At 39.3% G+C, this 19846-nt stretch overlaps 2 protein-coding genes across 3 annotated transcripts in view; one reads left to right on the forward strand and one right to left on the reverse strand.

The window, feature by feature from the left end:
• Positions 1-2035, reverse strand: part of hgsnat (heparan-alpha-glucosaminide N-acetyltransferase) — a 38944-nt gene extending 36909 nt beyond the window's left edge. Inside the window, exon 1 of the mRNA XM_008113068.3 lies at positions 1859-2035. Within this exon, the coding sequence (XP_008111275.2) occupies positions 1859-1949 (91 nt within the window). The 5' untranslated portion in view covers positions 1950-2035. The remainder of the gene's footprint in view (positions 1-1858) is intronic.
• pomk (protein O-mannose kinase) lies at positions 1684-10705 on the forward strand. 2 transcript variants are annotated; one of them, XM_008113071.3, is made up of 3 exons: positions 1684-1812; positions 6402-6709; positions 7706-10705. In XM_008113071.3, exons 2-3 carry the CDS (start codon positions 6428-6430, stop codon positions 8474-8476), a joined length of 1053 nt encoding a protein of 350 aa, XP_008111278.2. In that variant the 5' UTR covers positions 1684-1812; positions 6402-6427; the 3' UTR covers positions 8477-10705. The 2 variants fall into 2 exon arrangements, with proteins under 2 accessions (XP_008111278.2, XP_003222408.3); XM_003222360.4 differs by lacking the exon at positions 1684-1812 and adding an exon at positions 4101-4531.
• Positions 10706-19846: the final 9141 nt, after the last annotated feature.

A 19846-nucleotide genomic window follows, 5' to 3' on the forward strand; every position in this document is an offset into this window, starting at 1 on the left:
TCCTCCCATTTCCCCCAGCATAATTCTCTTCTCCAAGCTTTCCTGTCTTCTCATTATATGGCCAAAGTACTTCATCTTTGCCTCTAATATCCTTCCCTCCAGTGAGCAGTCGGGCATTAATTCCTGAAGTATGGACTGGTTGGATCTTCTTGCGGTCCAAGGAACTCTCAGAATTTTCATCCAACACCACAGTTCAAAAACATCTATCTTCCTTCACTTAGCCTTCCTTATGGTCCAGCCCTCGCATCCATAGGTCACTACGGGGAATACCATTGCTTTAACTATGCGGACCTTCATCCTCAATAGACACTAAAAAACAGAGTGCCATCAGAACAACTTGTGTTTGGTGGAAAACTTCTTGCTAATTCACAGCGGAAAATGTCTTGATGTGACCCGTCACCATGAGAAAGGAAATAAGAAGAAACCAGAAAGAAACTTCTGCCAATTGTGGAACCGATTGTCCTTTGTGGCCAACAAGAACTGAGGGCCCTTCCAGACAGGCCTTCTATCCCAGGATCTGATCCCAGGTTTTCGGCTTTAAACTGGATTATATGAGTCCCACTGCCAGATAATCTGGGATAAACAGAAAACCTGGGATCAAATCCTGGGATACAGGGCCTGTCTGGAAGGGCCCCAACTTAAAGATGGAGCAATGATTCAAGACCTATTACCTTATTTATTTATTTATATTATATGAGTCTACACTGCCATATAATTCAGTTAGAATCATAGAAGTGAAAGAGACCACATGGGTCATGTAGTCCAAGACAAGAACGGGCTTAAAGATGGAGCAATGATTCAAGACCTATTATCTTATTTATTTATTTGTATTATATTATATGAGTCTACACTGCCATATAATCCAGTTAGAATCATAGAATTGAGACTACATGGGTCATCTAGTCCAAGGCAAGAACAGGCTTAAAGATGGAGCAATGATTCAAGACCTATTATCTTATTTGTTTATATTATATGAGTCTACACTGCCATATAATCCAGTTAGAATCATAGAATTGAAAGAGACCACATGGGTCATGTAGGCCAAGACAAGAACGGGCTTAAAGATGGAGCAATGATTCAGGACCGATTACAGTATTATTTATTTATTTATTTACAGCATTTATATTCCGCCCTTCTCACCCCGAAGGGGACTCAGGGCGGATCACATTACACATATAGGCAAACATTCAATGCCTTTTAACATAGAACAAAGACAAGACAAACATAGGCTCCGAGCGGGCCTCAAACTCATGACCTCCTGGTCAGAGTGATTTATTGCAGCTGGTTTCAGCTGGCTTGCTCTCCAGCCTGCGCCACAGCCTCACTTATCCAACACTCGCTTATCCAACATTCTGGATTATCCAACACATTTTTGTAGTCAGTTTTCAATACATCGTAATATTTTGGTGCTAAATTTGTAAATACAGTAATTACTGGATTTACAAATTCTGTCAAATTTGTTGCATAACATAATGTTTTGGTGCTTAATTTGTAAAATCGTAACCTAATTTGATGTTTAATAGGCTTTTCCTTAATCTCTCCTTATTATCCAACATATTCGCTTATCCAACATTCTGCCGGCTTGTTTACGTTGGATAAGCGAGACTCTACTGTACCTCTGAAAAACCTTTGCATAATGATGGTAATTTCAGAGCCTTGTTGAGAGCTCGTCCCAGATCAGGAGACGCTGGCCTGAAAAGCCAACTTGGAGAAAAAAGGTTTCAACTCCTCCCGAATTTTTTTTTTTCTGGCTACGGGCCTGGCTGAGGGAGAACGAAGCGGTGCCTTTCAATGGCTGACTGGGAGAGGAAGGTGAGGATGAGGGAAAGAGAGTGGAACGGGGGGCGTTGCTACTCACCGTGGGGCTGCGCCAGGCCCGAGAGCAGCACAGCCACAAGCGCCCCCGCCAGGTAGGAGGCCGAGTGGCCCCAAGGCCCCGCGCCCGCCATCGTCCCGCGCCGCTGAGGAGAGACGGGCCAGCGCTAGTCTGGCCTCCCTCCTCCTCCTCCTCCTCCTCCCTCCCTCCCTGCCTCCCGCCTGCCGGCCTTCAGGAGGAGGAGGAAGCCGCAGTTTCCTGCCCCCCCCCCCCCGGGCTCAAAATTAGGAAGACAACTATGGAAGTCATTCGCTACTGACTCAAAACACATATAACCCCCCACCCAATAGAAACAAGGCCGCCTCACTGGGCCTCTGTTTTGTTTTTGTTTTTTCCCGCTTCCTATATCTGTGGCTTTGTCTTTCAGTCGCTTTTAGGCCCTTTGAAGAACAGTCTTCTATATTTCAAATGAGATTTTAGTCTCTACATTCCCGGCTGCTTCAAAGGCCGAACGGATCCCAAACATCGCTTGGCTTTGGGCCTTCAAAGCATTTGGACTCCAACTCCCAGAAGCCCTGGCTGATGAAGCTAATAGCGAGGCATTCTGGGAGTTGGAGTCTTAAAGGTCTTAAAGGGACCGCTGAGCCCACTTAGGTCTTCTTGATAGCCCTTCCACACAGCCATACAACCCAGAATATCAAGGCAGATAATCCCACAATATCTGCTTTGAACTGGGTTAGCTGAGTCTACACTACTTTTTAATCTAGTTCAAAGCAGATAATGTGGTATTTTATATAGATGTGTGGAAGGGGCATCAGTGCACACTATCATATATTCCAGTTCAAAGCAGATAATGTGGGATTTTATTCAGCTGTGTGGAAGGGGCCTCAGAATATCAAGGCAGATAATCCACAATATCTGCTTTGAACTGGATTATTTGAGTCCACATTGCCATATAATCCAGTTCAATGTGGATTTTATACAGCTGTGTGGAAGGGGCCCCAGTCCTTGATGGTGTGACTTGGAATTTATATCTGTAGCTCTATGTAGAGTCTCACTTATCCAAGCTAAATGGGCCGGCAGAAGCTTGGATAAGCGAATATCTTGGATAATAAGGAGAGATTAAGGAGAAGCCTATTAAACATCAAATTAGGTTATGATTTTACAAATTAAGCACCAAAACATCATGTTATACAACAAATTTTGCAGAAAAAGTAGTTCAATATGCAGTAATGCTACGTAGTAATTACTGTATTTACGAATTTCGCACCAAAATATCATGATATATTTGACTACAAAAATGCGTTGGATAATCCAGAACGTTGGATAAGCGAATGTTGGATAAGTGAGATTCTACTGTATTCCAGTTCAAAGCAGATAATGTGGGATTTTATTCAGCTGTGTGGAAGGGGCCTCAGAATATCAAGGCAGTTAATCCACAATACCTGCTTTGAACTGGATTATTTGAGTCCACATTGCTATATAATCCAGTTCAATGTGGATTTTATACAGCTGTGTGGAAGGGGCCCCAGTTCTTGATGGCGTGACTATCTCGACTAGAAATTTATATCTATAGCTCTCTCTCATTCACATGATCTGCTTTGAACTGGATTATATGGTAGTGTAGACTCAGATAATCGAGTTCAAAGCAGATCATATGTATTATCGGTTTTGATCTTCCAGATTATAGGGCAGTGTAGAAGGGGCCATGGGCCATCTAGTTCAACCCCCTGCCATGCAGGAAAAGCACAATCAAATCACACCTGACAGATGACTATGGGCCCTTCCACACAGCCACATAACCCAAAATATCAAGGCAAAAAATCCCATAATATCTGCTTTGTACTGGGTTATCTGAGTCCACACTGCCATATATCCCAGTTCAAAGCAGAAAATGTGGGATTTTATACAGCTGTGTGGAAGAGGCCTATGTATGTATGTATTATACTGGGGGGGGGGGGGTTGGACTCCAACTCCCAGAAGCCTCAGTCATTGTAGCCAATGGTGAGGGATTCTGGGAACAGAAGTCCTCCCTATATTGGTTTGTTTTGGACTCCAACTCCCAGAAACCTCAGCCGCTGTGGCTAATGGTGAGGGATTCTGGGAACATAAATCCACAAACCTAAAAGCGGTCCTCCCTATATTGGTTTGTTTTGGACTCCAACTCCCAGAAACCTCGGCCGCTGTGGCCAATGGTGAGGGATTCTGGGAACCGAAGTCCACAACAACTAGAACGCCAGAGTGTGGGAAGTCACTGCTGAAAACCGGTTCCTGGCCAAGATATATAAAACATTGTGAATTAACACAGCTTGGCACCCGTGGGACTGCTATGTCTCAATGCGATGGGATATTGGGATATGCGGTTTGGTGAGGCACCAGCACTTTTGGACAGAGAAGGCTAAAGACCTAGTAAAACTTCAGCTCTCAGGATTCGACAGTTAAGGTGGTGTCAAACTGCATTAATTCTGCAGTGTAGACGCACTCTTAGCCTTCCATCTACCCCCCCTCCCCCTTTCCCCTTCTTTTCTTCTGCTCCATTTTCTTCGGAGGAGTTCGCAGTGTCAAATGAAGCGGGGAGCATGGAGTGTATATGATTCTACTCTTTTAAAATCTCTATGAACAGAGCGAGGTCTGCTGCTCACGTGTCCAAAGAGCGGGATTCTGGGAACATTACTCCATGCCTGCTGCCAGGCGCCCAAAGCGGTCCTTTGCAGGGTAAGGAAGGGATTTGCTTGGGTTGATTTAAATATGCCCATTTATTTCCTCTGATCCTCCTTTTAGTGGACAGCTGGGAAAGGGTGTCTCCAGGGCCCCATCTATACCGCCGCATACCGTTTGAAACTGTACTGTATGGTCAGTGTGGACTCCTATAATGCACTTCAGTGTAGCCTGCAGGAGAAAAGGTTGAGAGGAGATATGATCACCATGTTCAGATACTTGAAAAAAAATGTCCTAAGGAGGAGGGAGAAGGGTTGTTTTCTGCAGCCCTGGAGAATAGGGCCCCATCTACACTGCCATATAATCCAGATTATGAAAGCAGATAATCCACATTATCTGCTTTAAACTGGATTAATTGAGGATACACTGCTATATAATCCAGTTCAAAGCAGATAATCTGGATTTTATGTGGCAGTGTAGAAGGGGTCTAGATTTTAACTGAACATTAGGAAGAATTTCCTGACTGTAAGAGCAGTGGAAATCTCTGCCTCAGAGTGAAGTGGAGGATCCTTCTTTGGAGGCTTTTAAACAGGCTGGATGACCATCTATCGGGGGTGCTTTGATTGTGCTTTACCTGCATGGCAGAATGGGGCTGAACTGAATGGCCCATGTGGTCTCTTCCAACTCTTATGATTCTATAAATTGAGACTCACCGCTTTGTGTCTTATGAAAGAAAAAAGTGGTATATAAATAAATGTAATAATAACACTATGGCCCCTTTCCACACAGCTGTAACAACAACAGCAACAACACTTTATTATGGTCCATGACGAGCACAAAGTGGGGCACAAACACCTTGTATAGAATACACATTGAACTGGATTATGTGGCTGTGTGGACTCAGATAACCCAGTTCAAAGCAGATATTGTGGATTATCTGTCTTGATATTCCGGGTTATATGGCTGTGTGGAAGGGCCCTATGTAACATGTGTTTTGATCCTGGGTTATAAATGTCATTTCCTAATTGATGCGATCATAAAAACATGTGGTGTTTGTTTGGCTGTCTGTGCCGCTGTTCAAAAGATTTCTCTCCACTTTCTGTCTCTGTGATAACTGGATTTTAAGAAATTTGGCTTGTTGTGGAAACAAGGATTGGTGATAAAGCTTCAGTGGTGATACCTTTTCCCCATGATAACTCTTCCAGAAATAGATATTCCTTCTGAGAGAACTTTTCTCACATTTTATGTTGTCTCACCCCCATTCTTAACTATGTGTTGTTTGCAAGTTGGATATTTGTAATTTGCGGAGTGTCTGTAATTCTGAAATTTTTATTTCTTTTTGTAATTAGACCTCTTACACAGCCCAACAAAAATATTCTTGATATCTTCATTTTTATGCCTGTTTCTGGGGTTATTTGGGGCACCGATTGAGAAAATTGCATTGGATAGACTGCATCAAGTCTTTCTTAGATATGGTTATCATTATTCTTATGGATCAGCAGATGTATAGGTAGGTAGCATATTTTCTGCATCCCAAAACCAGAGCTGATAGGGGGAAATTGGTGCAATTTTTGGAATCAGCAAGTTGAATATAACCAGAAGCAGGTCTAACATCTGAGGCCCCAAAATGTGTGTTGACCAGTATTATTAATAAAACAATGATCTAAAGAAGTGGAAACTTTTGTAACTAAATAATTAGGGCTACTGCTTGTCCTCCTCTCCCCTATGCTTACTTTATCACAATCTGTTAAAAGAAACTTCCCGGTAATTGTATGCTTAAAGTTTCATGCTCATGGATTTGTGGTTGTAATTTTATTATGAAAAGACAGAAAGCCTGTGTTCATAACAGTGTCCAAACAATATGTACTATTTCCCTTCCAAAAATTGTTACACTGAATTAACAATTCATATCTCTTATGTTTTACAGAAAATTTGAAAGATGATGCTTTCAGCATGGAGAAAAAATCATATGATGTGAAAACTGATCCTGTGCAAAAGTTGATTTCTCCAGCCTTGATTCTCCTTCTGGTTGTACTGCTTGTGAATTTGTTCCTCTACCAATACTTCAGCAATGTGTATTTTTCCTATGGCCAGATCAGTGTAGAGCACAATTTGTGTCCACATGGTTATTTCAGATTGGGATCCCTGAAGAATTGTACACCGTGGTTGTCCTGTGAGGCCATAACAAGAGAAGTTCGCAGACTGAAACGTGTTGGTGAAGGTGCTGTGAAAAAGGTTAGTTTACAATAATAACATATACTAAAGATGTTATTCTGTATATTCACCAGTCACTGTTTGTGACTTAATGACAACCATACTCTGTTACATGTGTTATTATGGGTGCTTCCATATTTTTTTCCTAAATGACATATTTTTCCTGTATTGTTTCAAGTTCAATCTCTGATGATTATTTGTATATATCAGAGAATAATTTTGTCAATGTTGGGAAACATACTATATCACACTCTTAAGTTTGGGACAAAAATACATACCATAGGTGACATCTCAACGTTCATTGATGAATCTCCATTTGGCTAAACACTAAAAACGGGATAGGAATTAGTTAACATTCACACATTTTAGACGACCATTCTTACATAATGTGCAGAGTTGTGGCATAGTTCTCTTCCTTCTTAGGAATCAATTTGGTTTTTGTTTTGTATTTTACAGCAGTCAGTGCCAATTCAGGTAGTAAACTCTTAAGTTCAGGAGTGGGGTGCTAAACTGAGCTATTGTTCTTGCAACTGGAAAATACTTTAGTTTTTATTCTAAATCCTTTCATGCTCACAATGTCACCAGGGGGAAAGCAATGCAATTTTGAACATCTCCAGTTCTTCCAAAAAATGTCTTAATTTAATTCAGTATAGAAGTAGCTTCATAGCAACTTCTTGGCAAAATAAATCATTCTCTAAGTTACAGAATTCAGGTAAACATTATGAGGATGTCTAATTTATATTCCTAACTGGGTTGTTCAAATTTCACTGACAGAAGCAATGGGTGTAGCCTTTGATAAAGATTATTTAAATAGTGAATGAGGAGTATTTCTAACACCTGTGATGATTAATTAAACTCTTGTGAATATCTTCCCTATTGAATGGGAAAGTTGTTACAGCTGGGTTGATCATACTAAACTAGAATCCTAGAATGAGTAGATGATTAAAATGTACTGGCTATTAGAAACTGCCTTGTGCCATTTGCGAAAAATAAATGAAGGTTTCTTCTTGTATCTAGGTTTTCCTTTCTGAATGGAAGGAAAACAAAGTGGCCCTTTCTCAACTGACTGTTCCAGAACTGCAAGAAGACTTTATTCATGGACTTCACATGCTGAAATCTTTACAAAGCAAGCATGTGGTCAAACTACTTGGATACTGCGAGGAGGAGTTTGTGGTTCTTACCGAATATCATCCATTTGGTTCCCTGAAGAATCTGAATGAGATACTGAACCTTCCAAAATATAAGAACTCAAACACCTGGTATAACAGGTTCCTGCTGGCCATAGACTATGTGAGCATCATCCACTACCTGCACAATAGTCCTCTGGGCACTTTTGTGATGTGTGACTCTAGTGACTTGGATAAAGTTCTTTCACAGTACTTGTTGACAAGTAGCTTTCATGTTGTTGTGAATGACTTGGATGCCCTGCCTCTTGTGAACAGAAAGGCTGGGCAACTGATTAAATGTGGCCACCGGGAGTTACAAGGTGAGTTTGTTGCTCCTGAGCAGCTTTGGCCTTATGGTGAGGATGTGCCTTTTGAAGACAGCCTCATGCCTCCATATGATGAAATGACAGATATATGGAAAATCCCGGATGTTTCCAACTTTCTCTTAGGTGATGTTGATGGGAGCGATCTTGTCCGGTTTCATCTGTTCGACATTCATTTGGAGTGTAAGAAAAGCCCAGCTGAAAGACCATCCGCACAGATGGTTCTTGACACATACCGAAAAGTGCTAGCATTACTTGTTAAAGAAACAGTTATACCAGGTATAAGGGACATGTTATAAGAAATACTCATGAGCATGTTTTGATACAATAACAAGAACTGAGTGTATTTCACATTTTTTGTAGCTTGACTTTGAAAAATACATGGGGATGCTTGGGAAATAGAAACAGAAATGATGAAACTCCAAAACAGTTTATTTAAAAAAATTATGTAATGGAAGTCCCTTCTACACTGCCATATAAAATCCAGATTATCTGTTTTGAACTGGATTATATGGCAGTGTATACTCATATAATCCAGTTCAAAGTAGTTAATGTGGATTATCTGCTTTGATAATCTGGATTATATAGTGTAGAAGGGTCCTATGTCAAGTTGGCACAGGTATGCTAAAAGGAGAGATGTAACAAAGTGTTTCATAGAGTTGATACGAGTGTTTCTTGTTCTTTCTTATGATAGAAAGCAATTGCTTGTGTTTGTCTGTTTTGTAGCATTTTTAAATTATGTACCCTTCTAATATCTATCTTTCATCTCAGCACCAATTTTCCTTAGGATTTATTTTATACTTATTGTTAAGGTGGCTTGAATCAACTCTTGTTATTAACATGTATGATAGGTAAATGTAAAGGTTTTCCCCTGACATTAAGTCTAGTTGTGTCCAACTCTGGGGGTGTGGTGCTCATCTCAGTTACTAAGCCGAAGAGCCGGCGTTGTCCGTAGACCCCCCCAAGGTCATGTGGCCGTATGACTGCATGGAGCACCGTTACCTTCTCACCGGAGCAGTACCTATTGATCTACTCACATTTGCATGTTTTCGAACTGCTAGGTTGGCAGAAGTTGGGGCTAACAGCAGGAGCTCACTCTGCTCTCCGGATTTGAACCTGTGACCTTTTGGTTCTCAAATTCTACAGTATGATACATGTAGCAAAATCGAATGATTCTGTATCTAGCTGTGACTGGTGCAGAAATACATCACAATTCCAGAGGTTACTGTTGCCACTTTTGGGCAGATTGCATGTTGTAAAGCAAAGACACCTCTACTAATGTATGTATGACTGAGCATCCACCAGAGAAACCAGTGGGAGGGGTCCTTAATCCTTCCTTTGCACACAGTTCCCCCCTGCCACCCCATCTCTTTGCACACTCTAAAATGGAGAGTGATTCAGCTAGGGAAACTACCGGTATTTACAGGGGATAATTGGAAGTTACAGGAAGGTTAAGTTGTCTTATACGATCAAGGTGGATTTGTAGTGAAAAAAATAATATTAATTTAACTCCATTTGAATAATTTTTGAAGCATTACTCTATTCCCTAAACTAGGGCTTCTTAATCTTCTCCCATTTATGATCCTTTTCCATCCAAGAAATGTTTATGTGACCCCAGGTAAATAAAATAGGGATATAAATGAAACATTTACTGATAATAAATCAGCCCTTACAAGGCTTGCTAAATAGGCTCATTTTCCTTTTTGTGTAGTATAGCTGGAGCATTTTCTTCAGCATCCACTGCAAACACTGAACATCATTAATAACAGATTTATGTAAATGGATGGCTTTCAGAAACCTTTTACTGTTGCCAAATTTTTGTGACCCCAACATTGAGCTAAAAGAATTCCATTTGAGGTCCTGACCCACAGTTTAAGAAGCAGTGTCCTAAACAATGATGCAGTCTGAGTATTATTATTATTATTATTATTATTATTAAACTTTATTTGTACCCCGCTAGCATCTCCCGAAGGACTCGATGCGGCTTACAAAGGCCAAGGCCTCAACACACAATATAACAATACAAAACAAAAAGCAAATTAAAAACAATTAAAACAGTATAAACAACAAGCAATAACAATACGCTAAAACACAATAGAACTGGGCCGGGCCAGAGTAATGGGTACAAGATGAAAAGTGCTGATGTGACAGGTGATATATAATGTATTACTCCATGCTAATTTACCCCAGAAGTAGTATTAATGCCAGGATGGGAACAATGCTGGGACCTTCAATTGAAATACATCTTGAATGTCACACCTTCCTTTCTTTTTGATTTATACTTTGTTGCATTCTTACAAGCAGGTCAGTTTGTTGCAATATGTACATCTTTTTATCTGAAGATCAGATGTCTTTAAAATATTCTCCTACAGAGTTTTATGACCAAACTCACCATTGACATTTGTGAGTATAGATGGATGAGAACTGTCAAATCTTATCTTTGTTTCTTTTAACCATTTTTGTTCCTTTTTGCTTCCTCTTGTGTTTTAACATACACACAAAAAGTAGCAAATAAAATATAAAATAGATGTGACTGTCAATATCTAAGAATTTCTGAGTGGTCTAGAAAATGGTCTGGTCTTCAGAAAATGAGTAGTCTTCAGCTGAAAATGAAATCCCTATATTTGGTAGATAAATTATGATTGGTAGATAATGATAAATGCTCACATTTGGAAAATGATCAGATTGTTTCTTCATCTCTTCAGGGAAGAATTTGGGGGAGGCTCAACTGTATAGCTTAATTTAAAACAAATAAACTTATCTTTTTAAAAAGTCCAGCACTGAAGTCCACACACAGTTTTAATAGTCCTTTAAAACTCTGGACATGTCTAACTCTATTTGGTTTAGAGTTGTTTCAGAGTAAAACAACTGTGGCCTAGACACTGAGAAATGGGAAAACCTGGGTCTTGAGTGCTCTAACTGCAGGTCAGCTGTGACCAGCAGTGCTGAAGAATTCGAATTGGAGGGCGAAAGGGAGAAACGTACCAAGAGGAAGGCGCATCAAGCCAACCCTGACTGGGACTGCCTTCCTGATTTTTTACAATTTTAAGTTTTTACCATAACATTTTTTAAAATACAGTAGAGTCTCGCTTATCCAACCTTCGCTCATCTAACGTTCTGTATTATCCAACGCAGTCTGCCTCCTGCCCGGATCCCCAGCTAGTTCTCTAGGCAGCAACGCGCAGCAGGCCAACAGCCCAACAAGAACAGAAGTGCAGCCACGTTCCCAAACAAGTGGCAGACTTGTTGTAAAACATGATGTTTTGGTGCTTAATTTGTAAAATGAAAATGTAATTTGATGTTTAATAGGCCTTTCCTTAATCCCTCATTATTATCCAACATTTTTACTTATCCAATGTTCTGCCAGCCCGTTTATGTCGGATAAGCGAGACTCTACTGAAAGACGAACCGCAAAAGAGGGTTCTGGGAGTTGTAGTCGCCGATTGTGTCAATTCTCAGCCAATTAGAGCATAGACACAACCAGGCTTTTTATTGGCTGAGAAACAGAAAGAAATGAACCCTTAAATTCCCATCATGATTCGAGAGAGACTTTTCAATGCCTGCTCCATGCAAGTGCTGCTGGGAAAGTGAGTTCCCACCATAGACTTCTCTGGAGGAAGCGCCTAGGAAATTTACCAAAAATACATGGATGGATGCTGCCGCCGCCGGTGGAAGAAGAAACAGATTCTGCAATAATCCCATCTTCTCAAGGAGCCCCGCAGCAGACCCTGCCTTAGGTATATTGCAGACTTAACTCCATCCTCTCTAGTAACCAATAAAATCCGGCTCCCTTAATCCATTTTGGTCAGCTTTTCAGTTCCCTCCTCCCTGTTCTATTTTTGGAAATTATATGAAACGGACCACCAAATATTACAAATCATTTTCATTGAAACTGATTCAGGCCCAAGCCTATTAAATGGTCAGTGAGGATGACTGCCTTCTTGAGCAGGCACTTTCCTAATGCTTCTGAGATGCATTTTCTCTATCCTACAACTGTCACAAGCCAGTAGCCATGAGTATGTTCACCTACTGAAGAAAGAAGCCATGGCTCAGGTAAGTGTATGCTTTCACAGGCCTATTCCTTCTGGCTGAGATGTAACAAGTACCATGAAATGCTTGTTGAAAATGCAGTACAAGGGATTGTCTCCAGGTTTGGTTGGAGCCAAGGAAAGAAGACAGATGCTTATTTATACAATTACCTTCAGGCTACATGTATAAGTTGTATATGAAAAATAAATGCATGTCATGTTTAGACGTAGGTCCCATCTCCATGATATCTTATTATGTACATGCAGTATATGCAAATGCAGAAATTTCAACATCTGAAAAAATCCAAAACACTTCTGCTCCAAAGCTCCTCAAGGGAAAAAAATCAGATAGTTTTTCTGCCCGCTTCTTTTCAGATAATTGATTTGAAGGAGGCACATTCTCTAGCTCCTTGGTTCCAGATGAGTAATGTCTCATTGATTGCTAAGGGCCAGAATTGTGTACTGCTGTGCAAACCAAGCTTCTTGAGCCAAATTTGGTAGGAAATAGAAGGCCAGGGTAAGGTCTGAGTACAAGGCATAATTAATCAAATCAGAATGCAACCATTATACATATTGTGGGGGAGTGTAGGGGAGAATAGAAGAAATGGTCTGTTTCAAGTAAATTCAATCAGGATCTCCAAAGACGTAAGCAGCATAATTTTGTCAGATCTGATTTCCTGTGTTTTATACTTAATGGATTTGTAGTGACAAGGATTAACCATAACCATTCCAAATAACATGGTCAAAGCCTACCATTTATTGTAGAAATTGCTTCCTCCCTGCAGCTTCAATTAAGTGAACCTCCTTTCTGTGTATTTATTCAAGGGCTGTGATTGTGTTGTAATGTACGGTAATTACTGCTTAGAAGAATGTACTGTTTTACTCAAACCCTATGGTTAAAAATTCACAATCTATCTAAAAGTGGATCGACAGTGGGAAAGAGAGAAGCAAAAGCAACACATTTTTCTGTGTATACACATCTTTCACATTTTTATCAACTAAAACTGATTGTGAATTTGACATCTAAGTGAATCAAACAAAAATACTCTTTATCACTGCTAACTAGCTACATGTTAAGCCTCAGTATATGTTAAAGCACTATTTTATCATGCATGTCTTTTTCTTTCCTTTATTTTTTATTTCTTTTTATTTTTGTTGACATGGATTCCCATACTACAGATTTAAAATAAGAAGAACCTTGCTTGACAGTAAAGCCACATGTTAATTTAGTCTAAAAGGCTATTTTCAATGGTAGTAATTTACGGGACCTCCCTCAATGGAACATGAGGACATGCAACTTGTATTCAGAGGCATATTGCTTATTTAAAAATATATTTTATTAGATTTACAACAAATTAAAAATATGAAACTAAACATAGACAGTGAAAGAAAAAAAAACAAAACACACAATTTTAGTATAAAAATAACCTCATAATATTCTTACACCATTACTGCCAAATAAAACTAACAAATAAAGTCGATCACCCCTTTAAAAATAAAAAAGGGGGGGGGGATAGAGAAAAACACTAAAAACACAACTGACTTTTCCCTTCTTTAACAAAGTCAACTATAAAACTATTGTACTTGCTGTTCTACTTAATTGCATTTCAATTTCCGCTAAATATAGACAAATAAAATGTACATAAGTAGAATCAATATAAACTATTTAACCTGTTTGACTAAAGTTCAAATTCTTGTACATTTTTCTTCAGTTCATCATCTCACTATCCCACCCAGATTTTTCCTTTTTAATTTAATTTGTCTAATCTCATATGGTCCATTACTGTAGTTCAGCCATTTATTTCTGTATAATATGAGAAATAAATTATAAATTATTTCTCGTATGTTGTCTTTCTCCCTTCATTCTCAATATTCTTGTTTCACCAATCCACCTCCTACATAAAAATATATTTTTTATTTTTTATTCTGCCAGAATTATGTTAATCCCAGTTCATTCTCAATATTCATCTTGCACACCAAGTCATCACTTAAATACGAAATTGTCTCTTTAAGTTTAATATATTTCTCTCATCTAAATGGACTCATGTATTTAGTTTAGGCATTGTCTTTCTGTTTGATCAAAGCCTGTGATGTCTAGATTCAGCTACCTGCCAAAGGAGTGGGCTGCGGTCTGGTGCCCAGTACACCCTGCTACTTTGCGTACCAGATCCACATGCAAGCCAGGTTTGAAGGCAACAGGAACAGAGATTTATTACTTTCAGGCCTGAAAGGGATGTCTGATACAGAGTCTGTGCTCAAAATGATTGAACATAAAGCATGCAGTACAGTACAATACATTTTATTCTCTTTGACAGCACTCTCCCCTGGTTGGTCAAAAGCCAGTCTAGCCAGGACCCAGGCCTTTGTTGGCTGTGGAATCATCCTGACATCAGTGGTGGTTGGAGTTTCCTCCATGGCAGGAAAAATGAACAGCTATCATTTCTTGTATTGTCGAAGGCTTTCATGGCCGGGATCACAGGGTTGTTGTATGTTTTCCGGGCTGTATGGCCATGTTCCTGAAAACATACAACAACCCTGACATTTCTTGGTTTGAAGCCAGAGTCGTTTGGAAGGTCTGTCCTGGAAAAAAGACTGAGCATGTGAAAGGTTTTCAGTCAATATATAAAACAGTTCATCGTGAAATTATTTATCAAGTCCAGTTTGCACAAAAGGTGAGTCTCAGAGAACACAATGGGCCGTTATGTAAATATGAACAGTTCAATGTAAAGGATACAAATTTAATCTATACACTGCTGATGTCTGACAGCAGCTTGTCTCCAGACTCCCTTGGGAAATGGGAAACTTTACTTGATGGAATTAACTTCCCAGGCTGGCACTGTCTCCTTCTGATGGGCCCACCTCACAGTAGGTGAGGAGCTGGAAATGCACAAGCATGTTATATTATTTAAGCATGTCATATTATTTAAGCTTTCCCCAAGAAACAAGCTCTAGACTGCATAAACACAGATATGATACTTCGCTCCAGCACATCTTTGTTATCTTTATTACATAATATATATGTGGAGGTCACAAAGGGTTATGAACATGTGAGCTTTTTAAAAATAATTTTTTAAAGAGAATCATCTGCACAGCAAAATCACTTTCTTCAACGTTGGTACTTTTTATTGTGTCAGATTGCTACGTAACTGTATTATATGGTCATTGCAGATGGGACCTAATATAGTGGACCTTGAGCCATCTCCAGTATGGATTAACGGATCACTAAGACAAATATTGGCTCGTGGATAATCCTCGAGCCCTCTATACCTAGAGGAAGTTTTTTTGCCAACTGTTCTTTGTGGTTTGCTTTCTCTATTACACTGAGCTGAAGTGGAAGAGAACTTAACTCCTTAGCCATACCCTTGATGTCCCTAGAGGCATAATGTTTCTACTTGGCTAAAACAAGACTCATTCTCCATTAAAAAATAAAAGAAATAAAATGGCCATCTAACACAACAACCATTACTACAAATTTAATGTTTCATGTCTGTAGAACTTCTCGTTTTGGAAGGCAAAGTGTCAGATATCATGAGGATATTCCTAGGGCTGTGAAGAAAACAAAGACTTTTATTCCAGATATCACAAATTATATTAATAATCTCTTCTTGTGTCTCCCTTGAGAAGACCAATGTTCTCTTGGCAAAATGGATTGTGGAACCTTACTAACTGAAAGCAGCTTATTCTGCTACAATTTTCTAGAATTAAAATTACAATTCACTGTTTCAAATAATGTGTTTGAAAGAATAGAGGGCTTTGTGTACAGTGGTTCTCATAACACTATGATGTTTCTGGTGTGATTTAGTCTAACAGGTATTTATCATTTATCTGCAAGCTTTCATTTATTTTTTCCAAGAAAATCATGTACACTGTAATAACTCATCTTACACAGAAACTCTATTTGATACAAGGATCTCTCTTTACTTTTTTTAAAAAGTTAGATTTTGAACATTTAAATAGATACGGTTATCCTAAAAGAAAACTGCAAAATGTAATGTAGAAAGGTGCTGAATGTTAGACAAATCTAACTCTCCAATCTAGCTTGTTAAACCAGGTTAAGACTGTAGTACCCCACCAGTAGTCAAATTAGGACGTATCGGGTATTTGTGCCAAATTTTGTCTAGTGAATGAAAATACATTCTGCATATCAGATATTTACATTACGATTCATAACAGTAGCAAAATTACAGTTATGAAATAGCAATGAAAATAATTTTATGGTTGGAGGTCACTACAACCTGAACTGTATTAAGTGATCACAGCATCAGGAAGGTTGAGAACCACTGCTATGAGAGATATAAACTGTAATTACAAAATGTATGGAGACACAACAAATCTCATGAAAACCTTTCATTTATATTTTTTAAAATACAGGTATATGATGTATTGCTTATTACCCACAGATTCAGAGGTTTCCCGCGACACACTTACACACTGCATCTGACACACTTAACATGTCACGACACACAGTTTGGAAAGCTCTGCTCTAAGTGATGGAGAATTTCTTTCTGGGAGCATACAAACATCAGTGGATTTGGGATTGAGTATACTGTTCTTATAAATCTGTCTGAGAAAATTCCCATTTAGGATCTCCAAAAAGTCATGGGAGTCAATGTTTAATTTGCTTCTTTAGAATTTAACTTGATTACTGTTTTTCGAGCCTGGGACTGGATTAAGCAATACACATAACAACATATTATTATGGTTGAGTGAGGTATAATTACATGAGGTATACATACATATTAATTCTTACTTTTGCACTCTAAGATTAATCTACAGTTTTTGTCAAAGAATAATTGCTCAGAGTTGTTTTGTGTAAGGAGCAAGAGAGAGAAATGTCGGTCGTCATCCTCTACTTCTGTCTGCTTGGTCAAAATAGATGGGAAAAGGACTGAAAAAAGGGATCTGAGCAGCCTCAGAAATGAGAAAAAAACAACACTATCTACTTTGATACAAGATATTTAGAACTAATATGTTTTATTATGTACTTGTGTTTCATGAGATGTGGCATACACAAACAATACCATTTAAAGTACAACAGGTCTTATAAAATTTCCTACACTTTAATTGTTTCCCTAACTACTTTTCCCCATCTGTTTTTCTCTTTATGGAGCTCTCTATCAATCTCAAAATGCTGCTGGAAAGAGGCACTTTTGAGAAAGAATACATGTTGAGATCACTTTCTATGCACCCCAACATTATAAAGACTCGATGGCACCTAGATTTTGTCATATGGACCTGCTGGCAGTATATATTTACGCCCTCCGCCCCCCAAAAAACGCAGAATGCTTTTCTCTGAATGTGTTAAACTTTTTAAAATTTTGCTATGCTATAGAACAAGTATAAAATGTAAACCCTATATTATATTTTAGCATTGCTGTTGAAGTAGAAAAATTTTACATTTGGGTCAATAATTGTTTCACAAGAAATGTACAAGAAATGGACTGAATATAAAATGCTTTAAATTGTAAAATACAAAACAAATCAGTAACAAGTTGCTTTCAAATTACTGTATTAAGTATTTATCTTTTCCTTCCTCCCCACTGTCTTGCTAGTTATAGGCAAAACTAGCTGTGTCCGGCCACACATTGCTATGGCGTAGTTTGATGGTATGGAAAATAAAGTACTGGGGAAGTGGTGGTATTTAGTATATGTTATATGCTTGTATATATGTACAAAATGCATCAGGTTGTGTGTGAACTACAACTCACATCATGCCTGGTTAATCCCAAAAAAGTTAACCATGGGTGGAGGTTCCAGTTTCTCTGGTTGTGGGTGAACTACAACTCCCAGAAAGGAAGGTCAGTTCCCTCCAAACCCCCTCCCCCAATAATAAAATTTCCCCTTCTGTATTAAAATTTCAGCATGGAGCTTTGAAGAATAGCTACTCTCTTCCTATGGGAATCCTTGTTTTGTCAGCTTGAATAGCAATGAATAGCCTAGCAGCTTCAAAGTCTGGCTGGTTTATACCTAGGGAAATCCTTTGTTGGCCAAGTTAATTAGCACAGAATAGCGTTGCAGCTTCAAAGCCTGACTGGTTTCTATCTAGGGGAATCCTTAGTTGGCAAGGTAGAATAGCACTGAATAGCCTTGGAGCTTCAAAGCCTGGCTGTTTCCTACATATGGGAATCTTTGTTGAGCTGGAATAGCACCAAATAGCTTTGCCACTTTGAAGCTTGGCTACTTCCTTCCTAGGAGAATTGTTTGTTGGCCAGGTTGAATAGCAGTGAATAGCCTTGCCGCTTTGAAGCCTGGCTCTTTTCTACCATGGGCACAGGCTCAGCGGCAAGAGGAAGCAGAGCTTCAAAGCCTGGCTGTTTTCTACTACGTGCCCAGGCTCAGCGGCAGGAGGAGGCGAGGAAGAATAGTAGTAGGCGCCGCTGAGGGCCCTCCTGGCTCAGGACTCTCTTCAGCCTTCTCCTCACTGCTGGGGGGAAGATCAGGGAGGGAAGGATTGTGGCAGTGGATGGTCTGGTGCCATCTTGTAACATGTGTTTCATCGCATGGTGGGGGGGGGGGCAGGGCGAGGAGCGACAAAGTAGTTTTTTTTGCACATGTGTGGTGTTGTTATTGTATTAATTTGGTTTTTTGTGTCCTTTTATCTTTTTAATTTTTTTTTCTTTGTGTGGGTTTTCTTTGTGTTGTATTGGAGTTTTGTGACCAATTTTGGTGTGTTTTGCTACAGGGGTTTTGTTGTTTCTTCAATCCTAAAAACAGACAGAACACACACACATATATAGATGAAGTCACTGGAAATTGGGTATATTACTTACTATATATCTCTGTATAAAGTGTAAGTTGGTTAGTTGGTTGTTTTTGTTTGCACCACAAAGGATCCTACATGGTTTGATGGATCTGGACCAAACTTGATACATATACCCTTCATTATCCAACCTAAAATAATTGAGGGGATGGAACTAAAAACACCCCTTTTGGTTTCAGAGCTGAGAGAAAGAGAGTAACTAAGTGCAGGATGGAAAGGGAGGAAAAAAAGAAGGCCACAAACAGAATGCAAACCTGAGTAACAACAGGCATATATGTTAGAGCAGGCATGGGCAAAATTTGGCCCTCCAAGTGTTTTGGACTTCAACTCCCACAATTCCTAACACAATTGTGGGAGTTGAAGTCCAAAACACCTGGAGGGCCAGAGTTTGCTCATGCCTGTGCTAGAGGCATGATCATTCTGAACCACCACCAAAGTATCCTAAAGGTATCAGGTCTTTATCTAATCTTGGAAGCTAAGAAGAGTCAGCTCTGGTTAGTCCTCAAGTGGGAGACCACTAATGAAGAGGAAGGAGGTGCTGTAGACTTTATTTCAGAGGAAGGAACTGGCATAACCACTATTGAGTACTCCTTACCTAAGAAAACTTTGTGAAATTCATGAGGTCACCATAAATCAAAAGGTTATACATACACACCCATGCATACCGTATAATTCTAAAAAGTCCTTGTCATGTTTATGAATACAGCAGCACTTTTGTGTTACAATACTTGGGGTTATGAAAGACATTTCAAAATAGCTATTTCTACCTCCTTTGGCACATTACAGAAAACTAATAGGAGGCGCTAATGAAAGTGTTCTATGATTTCCATAATTTCCACTGCTCTCTCAACCTGAAGGCAGTCCAGTCCACATGACAGATT

The sequence above is a fragment of the Anolis carolinensis genome, chromosome 6 (genome assembly GCF_035594765.1).
Source record: "Anolis carolinensis isolate JA03-04 chromosome 6, rAnoCar3.1.pri, whole genome shotgun sequence".
In the NCBI taxonomy this organism is placed as follows: Eukaryota; Metazoa; Chordata; class Lepidosauria; order Squamata; family Dactyloidae; genus Anolis; species Anolis carolinensis.